This window comes from Adiantum capillus-veneris, chromosome 3 (assembly GCF_014529385.1).
Source record: "Adiantum capillus-veneris isolate H3 chromosome 3, ASM1452938v2, whole genome shotgun sequence".
NCBI lineage: Eukaryota > Viridiplantae > Streptophyta > Polypodiopsida > Polypodiales > Pteridaceae > Adiantum > Adiantum capillus-veneris.
This window is the reverse complement of record NC_140933.1, coordinates 36890863-36908938: the sequence shown is the minus strand read 5'-3', so window position 1 is coordinate 36908938 and position 18076 is coordinate 36890863. Positions and strand designations below refer to the sequence as shown.

At 47.9% G+C, this 18076-nt stretch overlaps 1 protein-coding gene across 1 annotated transcript in view; it reads left to right on the top strand.

The window, feature by feature from the left end:
- Positions 1-18076, top strand: part of LOC147460759 (uncharacterized) — a 165902-nt gene that overhangs the window by 117909 nt on the left and 29917 nt on the right. Inside the window, exons 7-8 of the mRNA XM_086508464.1 lie at positions 10284-10401; positions 10978-11040. Of these exons, the coding sequence (XP_086364590.1) occupies positions 10284-10401; positions 10978-11040 (181 nt within the window). The remainder of the gene's footprint in view (positions 1-10283; positions 10402-10977; positions 11041-18076) is intronic.

The window sequence follows — 18076 nt, the reverse complement described above, 5'->3', positions numbered from 1 at the left end:
CTCGAGTTCTTGCATCAGCCAGGTAGAGAGGTTGATCAGGAACTTCCTTTGGTCTGGTCGCGACACTCAGATTGCCTGAGCCAAGGTGGCTTGGTCAGTCATCACACTCCCTTGTTCTCAGGGAGGGCTTGGGATCATTGATCCAGCACAGCAGAGCAGAGCCCTTCTTGGGAAGTTCGTCGTCAGAGGACTTCTTCCAGGCGAGGAGCCCTGGAAGGAGTTCTTGTTGCAGAGGCTTCGTGCCAGGGTGCCTCAGTCAGGAGGCCCTTGGCAACCTTCGACCAGATGGATCTTTACAGAGTTGTGCCGAGTTGGTTTGAGCAGGAGACTGGAGGACCGATTCGCTGTGAGTTTGCTTTGTTCTTGGGAGCTATTGCGGCGTGGCCTAGAGCAGCGGCAGCCGACGTGCACGGAGGAGCGCCTACGGCAGCCCCTCGTCTGGAACCCCATGGTTAGCACTCAGAGAGGCCACTTGGTTGGGAGTAGGCCTCATGTTTCTTGGGGTCCCATGGCAGCAGGTCCAGCGCGCTCTCTAGGTGACTGGCTAGAGTTCACAGGTTTGTCAGAGGAGGTGCAGGTTGTCCAGCTACAGGGCATGAGAGGGGTTCAGAGCATGTGTCAGGACATCTCAGAGTCAGTTCCAGCTGATTGGCTCACGCCTCTCGAGCCAGTAGCACCCCGGTGGATGGGAGCCTTCACACGACTGGAGGTTCTCATTTCAGTCAGGGCTTGCTCAGAGACTGTCCCAGCCCTGTTCTTCGAGCTTCAGGGTGGGGGACGATTACAGAGAGTTGCAGTAGAGGCCCCGCAGGTAGCAGAGTGTTGTTTCCAGAGGATCCGAGTTGTGGGCATCTGTGCGAGGACTTGCATCATAGACCCTGACCCAGCAGCTCTTGAGACAGGACACTGGAGGCTATGGGCTTGGGAGTGCTGTCCACTGGCACGAGTACAGTAGGATCCTGGTGAGTGGCTATGGAGGGACCCATTCTCTTCTGCAGACCGCCCAGGAGTCCCTTTCTTTCAGTACACTGTTCGGCTTGGACATCATATACTTGCAGCACAGAGAGAGGCCCGCCCCGCTGTAGCACGTCATTGGCAGGAGGAGGGTCTCACAGTTGAGTTCTTGGCAGCTTTTTGGCAGAGGCTGTGGGACTCCAGACAGCCGAGGCGCGTCACCTTGTTCCAGTGGTTGGTTGCACACAGAGCCACAGCAGTAGGGAGCTGGCTTGTACATAGTGGTCTCTCGGCCGCATGTACAGCCTATGACCAGTTGGTGGAGAGTCAGCGACACTGTCTTTGGGACTGCCCCTCGGCCCAGCAGGTGTGGCTACGAGTTCTTCGGCTGATGCCTGCCCTCTCCACGGCTCGACAGTACACTTGGGGGGCGGCGGCTTGGTCCACCCTCACGGGCCCGGCACTTCAGTTTGAGCTATCTTCCACCAGCAGGATGATAGTGATACAGGGGGGGTCGACCTACACTCCAGCCTGCTACAGACCTTACTCCACAGGAGTGGAGCAGTGAGAGAGCGGAGTGTTGGGAGCTCATCAACGGCCTAGCTCTCTGGTTCATCTGGCGGGCCCGTTGTTTCCGCATCTTTGAGGCTCGCCCTGTACCACCAGCGGAGACTGTTCGTGACTTTTGGCTAGAGCTGATCCACACTCTCAGAGGACAGCTTGAGGGACTACAGGGCAGCTCCGACCGCATGCGGGAGCGCCGCGAGGCTTTCCTTCGTCTCTGGCGCCCTGGGCCGTTTTACTCCATGGTCCAGGGGGTGCTCAGATGGCACTATTGTCCACCTGTGTGGCTTTTCCCTCCTCCCATCTCTTGATTTAGCCCCATTGTATATATGCTGTTTTTTTCATTGGGAGAGTCTCCCCATCATGTTTGTTGTAGCCCTCTCTTGCAGAGGTGGATGTAGCCCTATGGGCAGCTTTCATTAACTAATAGAAGGATCTTTTTCTCGAAAAAAAAAAAAATCTCGTGTGAGTGACAGTGGGTGTGTGTGTATTAACTTTAGCAGGAGGTTCTTTTTGTCGGTGTGTTCAGCTGAGTCCTTACTAAGAAGGCCATTTTTTTTTTAAAAAGTATATAATATATTGAGTGGGTGTTAGTCCAGAGTGTGCTTTAGAAAGTGAAGTGTTGATTAGATACGGCAGAAGAAGCTGTATATAAGCGTAGGAAACAGGTGGATCTTTCCACAATGGATGCTGCAAATATCATCAAAGAGTGTTTGTCAGAGGATTTTGCTGATGCTCGGAATGCTTGGGAAGGTCAGCAGCCAGCTACCGAAGTGGTTATTCCGGTTCAGCAACTTATGGATCCGGTAGCACAGTATGCGTTGAATGCGGTCATTTTGTTCTTCCCTGGCAAGATGCCCTCGGCACAGGATGTAGGTCAATGGGTTGATTTCCTGTTGAAAAGACAAGTTGTCCGAGGAGTGTATTTTGGTGCCCGTGGCTTTTATGAGGTGTTACTGACAAACATGGAAGCTCGCTCGCAATTATTGGAAATGTCGCCCTTGTTCTTCAATATGCAAATGACACATGTATTGCCTTGGGCGCTTCCTAAAGACTATCAGAGCTTGATTTGACATAGGTGCCCAGTTTGGGTGGAAATAGTTAGATTTCCACGAACTTCGAAGCATTTTCTGCCTCTTCTAGCTGCTCAGTTGGGCAAAGTGATATGCCCCCCAAATTTGGATACTAATTCCAATAGATTTTGTGTGTTGTAGGATACGGATACACCGACGCCGTCGGGAATAACAGTCGACTCTGGTGATCCGATGGTAGGCAAAAGGCCGTTTAAACTCAAATGGGAAATATTTGCAGGTGCATGTTTCAGTTGTGGAAAATTTGGCCATATGCAATCTGAATGCCAAGAATCTTTGCTGAAACTACCGCCGCTGTTCCGGCATCTGGAACCCATGTTGCCTCCCCTTTCTCTTCATTTGTGAGACCAAAGATGGGGGATGCTAATGGAAGCATGCAGGCCAAACAAGGGAAAGATCAAAATAAAAGCATGCCTAATGTGCATCCTACTACAAAGACAGATACCAAGGGTAAAGCTAAAATGACAAATTCTACTGATGGTTGGCAAACTCCAAAGAAGCCAACTAAGCCCCGTGTTTACTTGTTTCAAGAAATTATGTGCCTGCTTTGGATGCGAGAAGTGGTGGATCTTCCACATCTACATCACATGATCATAAGTCTCTCGTTGAAGCGTGGGATAGAGTGGTACACTCATATAAAGATGCTCTTCTTGGACCGACATTGTAGCAGATATAGTGTCACTTCCACAGGACACACAGTTAGTACAGTTGGTCTAGGTTGGTTCACACTGGACGGACTCTCTGGGCTGGGCAGTGACACATGGCAGCAGAGATACGGACTGGTCTAGTGGACATCGTGGCCAGGTCACCACCATTCAGTTTGGAGATAGATTAGATGGCTAACATTCATGAGCAGTTGTTGGTGACTCTTTATGGTGGTACATATGAGTAGTAGTTGTTGGGTCCAGCTTCGTCGTTTTGAGTAGTGAGTCTATACACACAGCACGTCTTCACCATCCTTGCACATATGAGCCTCGACACCCCCATTGTACCTGTGAGTCCCGGGCTGGAGCCGAGTGTGCTGCCACGCCAGAGTCTGTATCGGTTCTTTGAGATAGTCGAGTCATATGTTCTGGTCTGCTGTTGTGTCTTTGTGAGCTCAGTTGTTATCTATTGTTCCTTTGTTTTCAGTCTGTTTCGAGTGAGATTGTCACACACATTGCACTGAGGAGAACCCACTGTAGAGAGGACGACACACTATCCGCGCTACAAGTGCTCTCATTTTGGCGATCACAGTGGGACCTCAACTGAAGTCTCACTCTCTGTTTAGATACAAATCGTGAAGCTAGTTGGTTTCGTCTACTTTGCCTTGCACTGTGTAGCCTGCTGGTCTGGTCCTGTCTGGTCCTCTCTCGTCCTGGTCTAGGCCTTCCTCATCCCTAGTCTAGTCCTTCCTCGTCCCTGGTCTAGTCCCTCCTCGTCCCTGGTCGCCGGGGTCTAGTCACTTGCCTGGGTCTAGTCACTTGCCTGGTCTAGTAGACTTTAGACCTGTCCTCATCCAGTTAAAGCAGTTAAAGGTCTTCTTGCCCAAAGTTTGGTTGGGTTTGTGGTCACTGCATGACACATACAAGGTGGTCATTTGAGCGTCAGCGCACTACTAAGTCCTCTGAAGTACTACAACAGAAGGCGTCAACCCTTGGTACCTAGTAGAAGTCCACCAACCTCATCACCCATACCTCCACATACAGCCTCGTCCATTCCTCCATCAAGTTTGGCATCTTCCAGGTCACCTTCCCCAGTGAAGCTCTCCCCCATTTTGTTACAGCAAGCTATTGAGCAACAGGCTCCTGAGCAAGAGGCCATGGAGGTGTTGGCCAGGGTTTAGCCAAGGTAAACATCAAATTTCCTACCTTCAAGGGACTCTCTTCAGAAGATGCAGACGACCATGCAAGAAGGTTTGTATCTCTCTGTAGGGGTCGTGGTCTTAACAGAGAAGATGCTTATTTGGTACTCTTTCCATCTACCTTGGATGGCTTAGCAGAGAAATGGTACAGTCAGTTTGCAGAGAACCATTTTGCAACCTGGGCAGCTTTAAGACAACAGTTTTGTGCAGCATTCAGGCCAGGTGACTACCAGGAGAAGGTTTTAGATGAGTTGGCCAACATGGTGCTCTAGCCAGAGGAGACTTTTGCAGAACTTATGACTAAAACCAAGTCTCTGGTTGCCAAGCTTCCCCAGCAACCTGGTGAATTTATGGTTAAGAAGTGGGTGGAGAAGGCTCTTCCCAAAACTTCTCAGCAAAAACTCCGAGAGAGTTTCCGACCCACACCACTCTGGAGGAGTTCGTCGCAGCTGCTACTAGAATAGAGGGGGCTAGGAAGCTGTTCACCAACTCCCCTCACATAGAGCCCCCCTCTGTCTTTTTGGAAAGTCCTACTGATCCATTGACTTCTTTACGTAGGAAACTTGAAGCCCTAAAACTACAACGCACTCTTCAAGAGGAGAAATCAATCTCTCTTAGACAGGAGAGACCGCCACATCACGAGGCTTTGGATCAAATCAAGAGAGAGCTAGAAAAGCTTCGGTCTCAGCAGGAGACTAAAGCTATGGTATGGTGCAGCTCATGTCGCTCTCCAGGACACCCTCCACAGGACTGTCCCCTTCGGGCTTATTGCCACTTCTGCGAAAAGTCTGGGCATGAGGACAAGGACTGCTACTACCTCAAGGGATTGCGACAAATACAGCAAAGTCTTGGTCCTACTCTTCAACAAGGGCAATTACCTGCATCCAACATGGTTTCTTTCTGTGGCAATCCACATCACATGCCACCTTTATTGTCAGCCCCCCCTATGCAAGGTATGCAGAGCACTTTTCCCTCTCAGAGCTTTTATCACATCCATGCTCCCTTCCCACCTCACAGCTTCTATGCCTCCACCTCCAACTCCATGCACCAGGAGCAAGGACCACCTCGTCCTTCGACTCGCCCATTGAATCGGCCCATTTTGTGCTACAGATGCGGGGAATATGGTCATTACCAAAGCAAATGCCCTCGCCCGAAGGTCCCCTCCCTGTCATCATTGCCCTGAAATGAAGGATCACTACAGTAAGGATTGCCCTAAACTTCGTGCATCCACGGCTTCGAACCCAAGTCAAAGCCAGAATGAGTTTACCTTTCCCAAGCTCAATCTGATAGCAGTTAGCACCGTTCCTCGACCACCCCCTTCTACCCACGTGGTTACCCCTCAAAATAAGTTGCAGTTGGTAGAGGAGCCATCGGTTGTCCTCACTCGGGCCCAGAGAGCCGCTCTCGGTCTTAGCATTCCAGCAAGTTCAACTTCCCCACACATTCTCACACCAGTGGATACCCTGCCTTCAACTATGGACAAGCCATCCCCCAGTGCCATGAAAGAATCCAAATCTTTGCTCTCCAATATTGATGAAGCTTTCTTGGAAGCAGTTTCCTATCCACAGAAGATCAAGGTACCCGAGAAACCACTAATAGAACAAGAAAAGCTTAGAGCAGAGACAGTCTTGAAAAACACCTTCCAACAAGTGTCCCTCTATGACATGCTGCGACTAGATGCGAGTTTTAGAAGCGACACCCTTGTTGTTATTCAATCACTTTACCCCGGAGAAAGTCCTACTGGCGAGCATCTCCCAGTGCGACCATCAGAGTCCTATATGATATCCAATCCCGCTGCTCCCCTCACTGATTATAGAAGCCCTCGCCTGACAGTGTCCGTCTTGGGGCAGCAATTTTCAGGAGTAATTGTGGATGGTGAATCTGGCATCAATATGATGCCTGAGTTCACTATGATGGCTTTAGGCCTGCAGCCTATTCAACCTGCCCCCTTCACAGTAACATTGGCCGACCATAGGACAATATAGCCTCTGGGCATAGTGGAAAAGGTGCCTCTACAGGCACAAGATTTCACTTTTAGTTTTGATTTTGTTGTGGTGCGTCTTCCACAGGTGGAGGGTGGATTTCCCCTGCTCATCTGTAGACCATGGCTGCGACACACTAAAGCACGATTGGAAAACGATGCCATGTGGATACATACTCCTGGCTCCCCAATGCAACCAATCCGCCTAGAAGGAGGCATGGATCCTGTTGTGCAACATAGTTCTTTGTCCCTAGCAACCAACCTCGAATTGGAACAGCCTACTCCACCTGACGGGTCAGATGAGGATCCGTTGGAGTGGTTGGATGCTACCAAATCTATGCCTTGTTATGGAGTCTCTATTCACTCTTTGCTTGAAGCTACACCCTCTTCCAATATTTCCATAGGAACTTAACCTAATGAGCCACCTGAGCCAGCTCAAAGGTCGAAGGTCACAGAAGCTACTCCAGATGCGCCCTTGGTGGAAGCCTTTGAATTTGGTGAGCCTATGAAGAATCATAGAAGCGGGAAGAAATCACCTCCACAAGAGTTCACCTCCCTTCAAACATCAGCCTCAATGGTGTCTGCTTCTTCGACCAGCACAAAGATCTCCTCTGGGTTTAGTGAACTCCCTTCATAGAGCCCGTCCTGCTTGGTGAATTCCCTGCTCATGATAGTTGTCTTGCTCATGGTACCTCATCATGCTCTCCATCAACTGCCGTGCTCTGTAGCATCTCAACTTTCAACCAGTGGACCATGGAATTCGTCTGCAATGGAACACGAACTCTTCCGGCCATACTTTGCATTGGAGATTAATATTTTCTATCTGCCACCCCCTCACACCCTCTCGCCCCCATCGCCCCCCTATCCCCTACACCCTACCCTCCCCCTCACACCCCCTCGCCCCCCTACCCTTTTTACCCTCGCCATGCCCACTCACCCTCTCCCCTAGTCCCTTTTCCTGCCTATTTAAAGACTTAAGGCGTTTGCAAGCAGTGCAGTGTTTTTAACTCCACTTTTGAGGCATGTAAGGTCATGGGCCTAGCACCTGCTTCAGGAAAGATTGACCCTTTCCCTTACTTCAAGTTTCCGCTTGGATAGGCGCTTCGCTATGCTTATGACGTGGGAGACATCACTCTTGAAGCCTATAGGATTTACTTTGAATGTTTCTAGATTCAGGAGTACCATGATACTCCGTCTTTTGTACTTCATCATTGTGGGTTTTCCTCACTTTGAGGTTTCCCACCTGTAAATTAAATCAAGATTTACAACAAAAAAAAGTGTGCGTGTGTGTGTGTTCCTACTGTAATTCTTTGTGGTAGTACTTCAGCGGGCTCGGTAGTGGGCTTTGTTGATCTGTAGACTGCCTTCTTGTATGTGTCATGCAGTAGCAACAATCCACCCAACAAGCTCTAGGCCTCGAGATCCTCGAACTTGCTGGATAGTCTAGACCCGCTAGACCCTAGACCACTCTTGTTGAGTAGGGGCAAGAGAGACTAGACCAAGCTGGACGAGGCGAAGCTGGTCTAGGGCGAAGAAGCTGGTCTAGGGCGAGGCGAAGCTGGTCTAGGGCGAAGAAGCCGGTCTAGACCAAGCTGGTCTAGGACGAGACTAAGCTGGTCTAGGGAAAATTTAAACTAGACCAAGCCGGACGAGGTGAAGCTTAAGCTGGACCAAACCAGTCAAAACGAGAAGATTAGCAGAGACGCCTCAATTCGACTCTCGACGGAGTGAGAACCGGGCTGCCAAAAATGAGAGCACCTATAGCGGAGATAATGTGTCGTGCTCTCTACAGTGGGTGCTCCTCAGTGCAATGTGCGTGAAATCTCACTCCAACAGAATGAAAACGCAACAAACAAACACAACGACTCAACAGTGGAACCTGAACATCATGGGACTCGACTAACTCAAAAGAACCAGTACAGACTCTGGCATGGCAACACACCCAGCTCCAACCCAGAACTCATGGGTACAATGGGGGTGTCGAGGCTCAAATGTGTAGGGATAGTGCAGACGTGCTGTGCATGAACTCAAGCCACTAGACTCAAGACGCTCGACCATACAAAGTAGATGATGATAATAGAGTCTTCGACGGCTCGAACCAACCACACATACGTATCTCCTAAAGAGCCACCAACGGCAAGCAGATATTCCAATCCAGCTAAGCCTATCTCCAAACTAAGGTGGTGGTGCTCTAGCCATGGTGTCCACTAGACCACCATCTGTATCACTTTCCACGTGTCACTGCCTAGGTGAGAGACCATCCAGTGTGAACTCCAGCCCAACTGCAACTAACTGCTTGTCCCGTGCTAGTGACACTGTAGCCTTGCTACACTTGATCACGTACTTTGCCCCATGCTCTGCAAAGCCCCGTACTCTCATCCTTCTGCTCTAGGCTTGCCTCCACAATATCTGGAACCAAGCATGCCCTTGTCTTTCCCTTCTTTGTGTAATAGACTTGAACACCCCAAGCCAAAGATCTACAACAACGCATGTGAGAAAACTGTAAACAATTGAATTGAACTTGAACGAAAGAGAGAGAGAGAGAGAGAGAGAGAGAGAGAGAGAAGAGGAGAGTCGCCACGAGCAGCAGAGTTTGGCTTATAGACGCACTGGCCCAAAGACTGGCGCCCCTCCTCGATAAATCTTTATTATTGATCCTTCACGAGGTACAATGCCAATCGGCACTAAAATCCAACAATAAAAGTATGTCTAGGCTCAGTTCATAAGTCATTTAGGCCACATGCGACACTTTATAAGTTAGTGGGTACTAGGAAATCAACTCAATAGAGTAAATGGGACACATGGCGGCTCCAGAGCAATTTTCCAGACTCATCAACAAGAGGGGCCACCCAAAATCGATGAAGAAGAGAGAGGGAGTTGATTTTGACTCATTGTGAACTCCAGTGTGTGTGAGTAGTGGTTGCAGGTGATTACAGCTTTAATGGAAAGCTTGCCTTCTCCACTGTTGTATGTAGCAGGACGATTCTACTCTCGTGCACCTCTCTCCTTTTTTGAATATAGAATCGTGATGCCCAGCTCAAGGGCTACTCATTTGTATGTACATTTGTGAGGGTTCATGTGCGATTGCCAAGGCAAGAGCCTCTGGTCCAGGTACTGGATTAGCTAATTGCTAATCCCCCACAGGCACAGGTTGTTTCGGAGAGATTTCATGCAAGAAATCTCGTCCGAATCAAAGGGCAAGTAGCCCTACACGTGCGGGAGCTTGAGGGCTTGCTACGGAGGCGACCATCATGCAAAACGGAGCCCGAAACTTTTAATTTCAGCCTACTATGTATTTTTGCAGGTGTAGGGTTTTGACCCTTTTTTATCCCTAATAGCCGCAGGAGCTTCGGGGAAGCAAGGGGATCACTGTACAGAAGTTGTGGTGCATTTTCGGGGCAAAAAACAGAGGATTCAGCGTGTTGAAGTTTCTCGCCAGGCTTGGGAAAGTGCTCTAATGCACCGGGAAAGTCACCTATGTCATGGGGAATTTGTCTTTGAAGCCTCCTAGTGCGGTTATGTTGCCGAAATTGAGCTAGAGGTCATTTTCAGCCCAATAAAAGTGGGACAGCTTGTAGGAATTTTCCAATTTTCTCCAAAGTTTAATTGGATAAAGAAATACCGAAAGGGGTGCCAACCTTTGGGGCCAACGTGGTGTCATTGTCTGCTTGGAAGCACTATAGCTGCCAAGCCGTGTTTTATTTGAAGTGTAATTTCCAATGTCTACCTTGGAGTTTTTGGCTTTGCATTTGCTAACTTCAAATTAGTTAAGATGGTCTATAGATGGTCTATGGTGAGTGTAAATCTTTAATGGATACTGCATAACCATATTGTTTGCATGATATTTTAGGGATTTCGAATGTAAAGGACACATACCCACTCCAAGCAAGATGAACAGTACGCTCAACAATGGGGCCGATGATGCCCTAAATGAAGTGGATTCAAGAACTACTCAAGAGATACTAGTAGTATGTTGCTGTCTAACAATAAATTCCATATTGAGAAAACATTACAGATGTTTCGGCAGTTATTATGAAGAACTGCTCGAGGGACATAGCTCTATGTTTTTAATTTGCAACTTAATTCGATTTTGGGAATATGTTAGCATGCTTACAAAAATGAATTGGATGAGAGTGCTTATGCTCATGTTCTTGAAGGTGAAGCTATTTCCATCTTTTAGTGCTAGGCTTCATTATGGCTGAGTCTACCCTTGATCTCCGGAGTCATGACAGAAACTCAGTACGCTGAACTTTGTGTTGATGTATGCTCGTGTGTGTGTGCGTGTGGTGTGTGTTGTGTCTGGGAGCATATGTTAGTACCTAGTTCTACACCCACTATTGGGCATTGACGACGTTAGTGGGGATGTTGTGGTATCTAGTCAATACTATGCATGATGGAGCTGATGGTTATATTGTCTTGTGGTTGACTACCATTGGTCTATACCTTGCACTTTCCTTTAAGGGTGAGTGTGGGCTTATCCTGGATTCATCTAGGTATATTAATTATTCATATGGTAATGAAGTTTTTGCACATGGTTGTTGCAGTTAAGGAAGGAGAAATCAAAGGCTGTGCAAATCGAAAACTATGATGAAGCTAAAAGATTGAAGGTGCTAAACTTCTTTGCCTTTGCATTATTGAGAATGGTCTATCCTCTTTTGGCAGAAGAAGAATTTCCACATGTTTTATAGTAATCTTTTGTTTTCATCAAGAAAGTAGAATTATACTACGCATGTCAGCCTCTATATTAATGTCTGGTTGGATTTGGAGGGTTGGGTGGTTTTTATAGCATCGAGCTGGCAAAACCTCATTACAGAACAGCCTGTACCGCTAATTTTTTATAAATTGTGAAACGAGGTTTTCCCATGTAAAAACCATTAAAACCTTCATCAAAGAAAGGCAGAGGTCTTTTTAATCCTTTTGTGAAAGAATTCCAGAAAGTTAGCGCAGGTATTTTTGAAAGTAAGGGTATCCATCAGCAAGAGAATATTCAAAAGTAGCCAAAGTATGGAGTTTCCAGATAGTCCAGTGTCAAAAATCTTACCCAGAAGTAGACAAGGAGCAAAAGAAGGTGCTAAATCCAAAGAAATGAAAACAGAACTTCAGAGACTTGCAAATTAAACTCCTGATTACAGGGATATTGTCAAAAAAAGCATGAGAAGTGGAACTTGTTCAAGGTGCCACATCTATAGAAGTAGCAAAAGCTTTCATTATGATGCAAAGCTTTCCCGCCCCCCCGTCCCCACCCCTCAGCAGAAAACTTGTGAGATTAGAGAGCATAGATGCCACGAGTTCAAGAGACCTGCAGAGAACGGAAAAAACAGCCATGAAAGCGCCTAACCTGCGACGTTGTATCTTTCCCTACTTCCTAGACTTTGTGATCTCATTTGTACCGTTATTGAGTCCCTAGAAGCTTGGATTGCTACTACAATTGCCTCAACGACGCTTGAGATCCCCACTATTCAAGTCCTTCGCAACCCCCCGCTCTCCTGAAGCACGTCCTTGTTTCTACCAGTCAGTGGAGGGTGGGTCAGCGAATCATTGTTTTGTTTGTCGTTGGATGGGAAATTTGGCGAAGGCTTGCCATCATTGAAAACCTAGTCCCACACTAACACAGCAGTCACAGCTTGAGGTAATTCCTTTGGTGGAACCAGCTTCTTCAGCTGATCCACCTTCTTCTTCCTTGACTAGGCGAATCGATACAGTCCCAAGGACTAATAATTGAGGGTGACAAGAACCAATTTGATCCTTTGATGGGCAGGAGTCTGCATGTGCAGAGACGCCCCAGCAGCTTCCACACCTCCCACCCACACCAAACACCCCCCACACCCCCACCCCTCCCCCTCTTCCCCACACCTCCCCTTTGTCCTGCCATCCTCGACTCCTCTCACCCCTCTTCTTTGTCTCAGCTTGTCATCTCAGATTTGGCGCACTTCTGCATAGCAATGACCCTTTCACTGGAGCCCTTCAGCCCCCCCCCCCCCCCCCCCCCCCCCCCCCCCCCCCCTTCATTTGGGATGCAAGGGCTTGGTTAGCCTTCTCAGCTCCACCACTTCGCTACAAGCTTGACCCAAGCATCGGGATATTTAGCTTCAAGTGGCTAGCCCTTATCAGTGCCCCATGCCAGATTTATCAGGAGAGGACCCAAGACAGGGATTAAAGATGGGAGATGATAAGGAGTCTTTTTATCTGGTTTATCTGATGGCTTGATGCTTCCAAGCTTCCAAGCGGCAGCCCTAGCCTTCCACAATGTCTGTCTAGGTTTTCTAGGCTTTTTTTAATTCATACACGCAGAGATCGTACCTAAGGCAGCTCAAATCAATCTAAGAGGCTGCACTAGGCCATCATTAGTCTCTTGTGGTCAAGACTTTCTTCCCGGTAAGGCACGGTCTCTACTAGCAATACAAGCCAAATTGTCACAAACTGTTGACGTGTCATGCCACTGAAGACCCAGCGGGTTAGAGCCTAACCCCAGCCGACCTACAGTTCTTGGCCAAGGGCCTAAACCCTAAGAAAAGAAGCTTCAGAAGAAGTAGAAGCAGCAGAAGAAGTTTTACCAACTTACAGAACCTTGTCGAGTGGGGCAAATTTTTAAAGAAGCTACCACCAACTTATGGGACCCCGTCCGATGGGGCCCAAGGGACCTAAAGACAATAAAATAAAGCAGGACACACACTCTCACCAACTCTCTTGCATAAAGACCTGCTGATGTGGCACCTTGTACAGACTGCCCGCAAATTGTGTTGACTTGTTGATGTGGCACCCTATACGGACAACCCCGGAAAACGCGCTGACATGCTGCTGACATGGGTAGTACGGGTTTTTGCAAAACGCGCTGACTGCTTTTGAGCGCTGGCTTTTGGAGTTCAGGTGCTTTTAGACCATATGCTTTTCATGTATTACGGCCAAGGGCCTTTAAATACATGCCTAGGGCCCACTCTCTGGCAGTTTCCCGTGTGGAAGTGCAAAGTGCAGGGCTCCAGCATTGTACTAAGCTGAAGCAATATAAAGAAATATCAAAGGGGCGCTAGGGTTTGGGGCAAGTGTTCTCTCGAGGTGGAACTCCGCCACTCCCTGACTGGTGTGTCATGCACTCTCTCTCAGTTAAATTGGTTTGAAGTGTTTAAAGTTGTCTCTTCTGTTCTTTTTAGTTGGCACGTGGTGCCCTCCCATTACACAAATGTTTCCCCTCCTCCTCCCTTTTTGTAATGTAGCCATTGTATATTCCGTTTCACCTTGGGAGAGTCCCCTCTTTGTACATGTTGCCTCATGATCAAGAATGAGGTAGCCCGTTGGGCAGATTTTAAAATTGATAGAAGAATGTACTTTGTACAAAACAAAGAAAAAATAAAGAGCTTAAAATTTCAAGGCTTTGCTTGAGGGTTCATATACTCAAGTTGGGCTGTGTTGCGGACGAATGCCATTGACGCTATATTTAGCTTTTGATCTACCTGAGGCAGCCACAAGAAATTTCATTAATTAGTAAAAATCTCACTAAGCTGTAGATTATGCTGATCACATTCAATTGAACCAAAGAAAAGCCATGTTCAATTAGTGTCAAGCAAGCATCTATGTGACTTTCTATAGCAGGGCTACAGTGTCACTGTTTCACACTGGACAAACTCTCGCCTGGGCAGTGATACAGGTGGTGGTCTAGTGGACACCGTGGCCAGATCACCACCACCACCACAATTTGGAGATAGACTTAGTTGAACTGGGATATTTTGCTAGCCATTGGTTGGTGGCTCTTTGTGATTATATATATTTGTAGTTGGTTCTAGTCGTCATATGCATCATCCACTTTCTATGGTCTAGCGTCTTGCGTCTTGTGTCTGGCACCACACATCTACACTCTCCCTGCACATTGGACCCTCGACACCCAGTTGTACCTGTGAGTCCTGGGCTTGGAGCTGATTGTGCTTCCAGCCAAAGTCTGTATGGCTCTATGAGTTTGTCGAGTTCCATTAGTTATGTGTCTGTTGTTGTGTTTTGAGTAGTTGTTCCATTGTTGTGTGATGATTTCTTTGTGTTGGAGTGAGGTTTCACGCATAATGCACTAAGGAGCACCCACTATAGAGAGCACAACACACTTTCCCTGCTACAGGTGCCCTCATTTTTGGCACACTCGGTGGGACCGCAATTGAAGTCTCACTCCACTTCACTGAGCATACATGTTTAGGAGCTAGCTAGTTCAGCCCGTCACCTGGTCTAGTCTTCTTGTGTGGTCCAGCTTGGTCTAGACCAGCTTCGCCCTCGTCCACCTTGGTCTAGTCCATCTTCGCCTCCTCCACCTTGATCTAGCTGGTCTAGTCGGGTCTCGTCCAATGGGTCTAGACTACCCCAAGGGTCTCGGCGCCTAGAGCTTGGGTGGGTCAGTTGCTATTGCATGACACATACAAGGCATTCTAAAGATCGACAAAGCCCACTACTAAGCCCTCTCAAAGTACTACCACACAAAGCGCCAACCTTTCGTGCCAACTAGAATTCCACCAGCTCCGCTACCCCTACCCCCCGCGCATCTATCTCCACTCCCTCAACCAGTTCTTCACCTCCCAGGTCACCTTCCTGAGTACACTTATCACCAAGTGTGTTACAGCAAGCTCTTGAGCAACAGACTCTAGAGCAGGCAGCCATGGAGGAGCTGACAAAGGACTCTCCACAGAGGATGCAGACAACCATGCTAGGAGATTTTTGACTTTCAAAGGACTCTTTACAGAGAATGCAAACGACTATGCTAGAAGATTTGTCTCCCTCTACAGTGGCTCGTGGCCTCAACAGAGAAGAAGCCTACTTTGTGCTCTTCGCGTCAACCTAGGATGGCTTAGCAAATAAATGGTACAGTCAGTTTGTTGAGGACCACTTTACTACTTGGGCAACATTCAGGCAACAATTGCGTGAAGCTTTCAGACAAGGTGACTTCCAAGAGAAGATTCTCGATGAGTTGGCAAACCTAGTGCTTCAGTCAAATGAGACTTGTATTGAACTCATGACAAGAACAAAGTCTCTAGTCCTCAAGCTTCCCTGGCAACCAGGAGAATTCATGGTCAAGAAGTGGGTGGAGAATGCTCTCCCCAAGACTTCACAGCAAAAACTCTGAGAGAATCTCCGACCTGAAGCCACTCTAGAGGAGTTTGTCACTGTTGCTACTAGGATAGAAGGGACAAGAAAGCTATTCAACAACCCCTCCTCGGGAAGAGACTGCCTCAGTACTCTTGGAAAGTCCATCTGACCCCTTGACTTCTTTATGCAAGGAACTAGAAGCATTGAAGTTACAACGAGCTCTTCAAGAGGAGAGATCCTTCTCTCTTCGACAAGAGAAGCCTCCATATCAAAGGCTTTTGACCACATCAAGCGGGAGCTAGAAGAGCTCAAGGCTCACAGGTCTTAAGGCTGTGGTTTGGTTAGCTCATGTCGTTCTCAAGGGCATCCTCCACACGAATGCCCCCCTTCGGGCTTATTGCCACCTCTGCAGAAAATATGGACATGAAGACAAGGATTGCTACTACCTAAAGGGATTGCGGAAACTACAGCAAAGCCTTACTCCTACGCTTCCACAAGGACGTCCAACATGGTTTCCCCATATGCAACCTACATGCCACCCTTGCTGAATACACCCCCTCCTATGCAAGTTATGCAGAGCACTTTTCCATCTCAGAGCTTTTATCATGCTAATGCTTTCCAACCCCTCAGAGCTTCTACACCTCAGCCTCCACCTCCATGCAGCACGAGCAAGGACCACCTCGTCTATCGACTTGCTCATCCAATCGGCCCATTTTGTGCTACAGATGCGAGAAATATGGGCATTACCAAAGCAAATGTCCCCTGCCAGAAGGGTCTCCTCCTTGCCGCCATTGCCTTGAGGCAAAGGATCACTAGAGTAAGGATTGTCCCAAACATCAGCATCCACGTCTTCGAGCCCAAGTCAGAGTCAACTTGACTTCATCTTTCCCAAGATCAATCTATTAGCAATTAGCACCATCCCTCATCCCCCATCATGTGGTTGCCCCTCAAGACAAGCTGCAGTTGGTAGAGGAGCCCACTGGTGTCCTCACTTAGGCCCAAAGGGCAGCCCTTGGTTTTAGCATTCCAGTAAGTTCAACTCCCCGCTACATGATTGGGGCAATGACGCCATGTGGATACATACTCCTAGCTTCCCAATGAAACCCATTCGCCTTGAAGGAGGGCTGGATCCAGTGGTGCAACATAGTTCTTTGTGTTTGGAGTCCAACCCCGAACTGGAGGAGCCTACTCCACCTGATGGACCGAAAGAAGACCTGTTGAAGTGGTTGGAAGCTACCAAGTCTATGCCTTGTTATGGGGTCTCTATTCAATTTTTGCCCAAGAATAACCCATCTTCCGATATCCTTATAGTAGATGGCCCTAGTGTGCCGCCAAGCCAAGAAACAGGTGTAGAGTTTATCGAAGCTAATGACTTAGATACGAGCCTATGGGCTTGGTGAGCCTATCAACCATAGAGGAGGAAAGAAATCTTCTTTGCAAGAGTTTGTCCAACCCTCAACCTTTGTAACAAACTACTGACGTGTCGACCTACTGAAGAACGGAGCTACCGGCCGAGAGGCCTAAACCCTAAGAAGAACAAGTAACAGAAGAAGTGTCACAAAGTGATGACGTGGCTGTCCGAGAGCAGAAACCCTAACCCTAAAACTTACAAACCCTAATTTTGGAAACCCTAACCCTAAAACCTACAAACCCTAATTTTGGAAACCCTATCCCTAAAACCTATAAACCCTAATTTTGGAAACCCTAACCCTAAGGGCAGCAGGCAGATTTTCGAAATTTTGCGGTTGGCTGAGGACGTGGCAAGCTGTACGGATTTCTGTGATTTACGCTGGCAGCTTTTTTGGCTTTGCTTTTGGATCAGATGCTTTTGAGTTTGAAGGCTTTTCACTGTAATTGCTTTTTAGGCCAAGGGCCTTTAAATATGAGGTTAGGGCTCATTCTCTGGCATGCTTCCTAGAGAAGGTGCAGAGTCTGAGTACCAGCTTGTACTGTGTTGATGCAATATAAAGAAATACCGAAAGGGGCGCCAAGGTTTGGGGCCAATACTCTCTGGGGTGGAATTCCGCCACTCCGTGTCGCGTGTTCTCTCTCTGTTTTAGTTCAGTTGTTATTTTAAGTGCTTAAAGTTGTTCAGTCTGTTCTTTTCTATTGGCACGTGGTGCCCGCCTTGTGACAACCTTCTCTATTTCTGACTATCTGACCAAGTTAAAGCTCACTTCAGTGTCTGGTGAACTACACTTCGATGAGCTTCCTCAAGGATGGCTACAAGAAGCATACGCAGATTTCTATATTGATCAAACACTATCTCTAGCTCATGATGTCTCTATGCTCCAAAAAACGGCAACCTCTTCACCTACAGAAACATCTTCAGCAATACCCTCTCCAGACCCAGCTCAAGAAATGAACTTGGGCGACTTTGACAATGCCCAACCCGTTCTTTCAATTGCATGGTTGTTGGATCACCCAATGCTACTACACCAAGTTTCTGCAGCAACCGAGAAGATGCTGAACGGACAATCGTATTTGTTTTGTCATGTGTCTCAAAAGATAAGATTAGCCTCTTCCACATCGGCAGAAGAGTCATGCACTGATGATTTTGAAAGCGATTGCTTTGTCAAAGTTCTG